General features: G+C 36.5%; 1 protein-coding gene and 1 pseudogene across 1 annotated transcript; both read left to right on the plus strand.

Moving 5' to 3' along the window:
- Positions 1 to 1,262: 1,262 nt before the first annotated feature.
- LOC131875644 (uncharacterized) lies at positions 1,263 to 2,038 on the plus strand (annotated as a pseudogene).
- Positions 2,039 to 2,057: 19 nt separating this feature from the next.
- Positions 2,058 to 2,781, plus strand: LOC131876021 (gamma aminobutyrate transaminase 3, chloroplastic-like). The gene is made up of 2 exons (XM_059220779.1): positions 2,058 to 2,505; positions 2,588 to 2,781. The coding sequence occupies exons 1-2, from the start codon at positions 2,058 to 2,060 to the stop codon at positions 2,779 to 2,781; spliced, it is 642 nt and encodes a 213-aa protein (XP_059076762.1).
- The last annotated feature ends 285 nt before the right edge of the window (positions 2,782 to 3,066 follow it).

Below are 3,066 nucleotides of genomic sequence, written 5' to 3' on the forward strand. Positions count from 1 at the left end.
ATTAAAAATTGAAGAATAATGTTAAGTGTTATCTAAAATTTCATTACCCATGTAATTTTAGCCAAAGGATGCATATTTATCAAATGATTACATTTACAAAAGGTACATTGCAGTGTTTAAAGAAAAAAAAAAAAAGGCGTATTTTTCATTTGTATTGAACAATGATAGATTACAAATTGAGTTCATGCATCTGAAGCATATTTATATACACTGAGTTTCTTAAAACCTCACACAAGCCGTGAGCTTAGCATTTCTATCTTTCCTACATATCCAAAAAAGAAAAGGATAGAATCAAATAGTGAGTGTGAGGATAACCAGTCATTGCCTTGGGTTGCTTTGACTGGTTATTGGCTGCCCCATTGCCCTTATGAATGTTTTCTCGATCTTCAGACTCTGAAAAAACCCTACTTTCCTGCACAAAAGAGAAGAGGTGTTAGATCCAACAGATCTAAGAAATGAAAGATCATCCTACAACGTATCATTTATCATAGCCTATCATATTTCTGTTTTGAAAGGGTGGGAAAGATAAAGACACAAATCACTGCTTCAGGAGAAAGAAATGTTTATGCTAATGTGTTTGTTTCATGCGCAGATAATTAGTTACTCTAATTGGCATGTGCCCCTGACCGAGGCTCCCTTCGGGTATGAGCCCGACATACCCTTTAGAGTAACTAATCTCAGAATATCAAAGTGGAATGATGAAGAAACCAACTGACGTATCAAAGGGACATGTTTGTTTTAAATATGAAACCTTTTACTTTACTATTCATGATATGCATAAAAGGAAAATATTAATGAATAAACTGTTTTAAGGGACATATTATTTCAATGTGAAACCTTACAGTATTTAAAAGGGTCAATACCACATCATGAAGATAAACAATTCAATGCAACAAGTTGGTAAAGAAACAGAATATCTAAGATTTTTTTTTAATGCATGTTCAAACAGTGAACTTCAATGAAATCAGAATCAACTGGTAATGAAATGAGTGTCACGAGCCCGTGCTCAAACTTCATTTCTACATAAGATCAATCCCAGCATGTGCCAAAGTCAGAAATTTAATAAGGATAAAACACAATCTCATCAAAAGTACAATTCTCTCAAGGAAAGAATGTGGATAAAATGACATTGGTGAGCAGAAAACAAAGCCAACACAGCATAGTGTTTAGGAACTTCGAGGGTTGGGTTTGACACCTCATCTTCTAGCATGCCGCAGTGCTTAGGCTTTGGAAGAGAATGTTAAGGACAAGCTATTACAGTTTCGTCATGTTCCAGCTGGATGTTTCACAGTGGTCATTATATTGGCGACAACTCTTGCAAATTTTGTAATGGAGAGGCACGGAAGAAGGTTCTTGGTCCATTTTATGTGCACTTGAATTCATCTTCAGAATTTGTAGATCCATTTTTTACTCTGGAATGATGCAAAGCAGCAGAGGCTTTATCAAGAACAAAGCTGGCCATACTATTTCCCTGTTTCCCCTAATTTTCTAAAGAAAGAGGAACGATGTTTTATCTCTGGAAGATTTTTTTGGTTGATGATAGATTTATTTCTACGCAAATCTTTCCTGCTGATTTTGCATACATTGGGTTGGCTGCTCCTGGTGAGGCTGGATCTTGGCAAAAGGAAAGTAAGGTAATTTGGGTTATCAATTCTGGACGAAGACTGATCAAAATGGGTATTTTCAAATTGTTAATATCAATGCTGGCGAGTATAATATATATGGATGGGTACCAAATGTAGTTGGTGATTACAAGAATGAGATTGTTCTTCAACTCTCCCTAGGTTTCGTCAATATGGACTTTGGGAAAGGTATGCAGATTTGTATCCTGAAAATAATCTAGTTTATACAGTTGGAATTAGTGACTACACCAAAGATTGGTTTTTCACTCACGTTACCAAGAAGAGAAATGATGGGACATATCAAGGAACAACATGAAAAAATCAAATTTCAACTTAATACATTGATACAAATTGGGTTTTATACGTTGTTCATATCAATTGCATCCCCAACACGTTCTATTCTTCAGGTGCGATGCAATGATGAAATGTATGGAAATGGGAATGCTTGTGCGTGTTGCTGGGGATACAATTATGATGTCCCCACCATTCATCATACCCGACCTTGTTTCAATAGCCAAAGCCCTTTCTTCTGCATACATGCCCATTGGTGCAGTGTTGGTAGGCCAAGAAGTTGCTGGTGTTATTAGTTCTCAAAGTAACAAACTTGGTATCTTTTCACATGGCTTCACTTATTCTGGACATCCTGTATCGTGTGCTGTTGCACTAGAAGCTTTGAAGATATATAGGGAAAGAAACATTGCTGAATATGTAGATAGCATTTCACCCCTATTCCAAAATAGCATGAGGGCATTGGCTGGGAGTCCTATTTTGGGAGAGATACGTGGTACAGGACTTATCATTGGAGTAGAATTTACAGATAATAAATCACCCAACGACACCTTTCCGCCTGAGTGGGGTATAGGAGCATACTTCACAGGGAGATGTATGGACAACAGAAGTGAATTGTTCCTACAGGGTGTTCCTATAGGTAAACAGATTGAGTACAAGTTCATTTTTAAAAAAAGGTAAACTTGGAGAAAGTTCATGGCAACCTGGTCCAAACCAAGTGTTTGATACACTGGAAGATGTTCCATCAATGGTTGTATTTTCAATATGGGAGAAAGAGAAGGAAACTACTGAGACTAGCTACGAGGAAAAAGTACTTGAGCTTACATCAACAGGTGATTTTAGTGAGAAAATAGTGCAAGAGATGTTGTAGCAAGTTGCGTGTAAAATATGGTGATGCAATATGTAAAATGTAAAAAAACAAACATAACACAAAACTTTCCTAGCAGACATGTACAAAATGTGGAAGCATTTAAAAGCATGCTGGAACTGTTCGATTAAAATGCCTTAAAAAGGATGCGGTATCATGGAATGCGATGATAGTAACAAGTTTCCTGGTAAATGTGGTGTGAGCAAAATGTAAAAAAAAAAAACAGACACTGCGTCAAAAATCCTCTTCAAAATTCAAACAACGGCATAACTAATCTCAGAATAAAGA

The sequence above is a fragment of the Cryptomeria japonica genome, chromosome 5 (assembly GCF_030272615.1).
Source record: "Cryptomeria japonica chromosome 5, Sugi_1.0, whole genome shotgun sequence".
Taxonomy (NCBI): domain Eukaryota; kingdom Viridiplantae; phylum Streptophyta; class Pinopsida; order Cupressales; family Cupressaceae; genus Cryptomeria; species Cryptomeria japonica.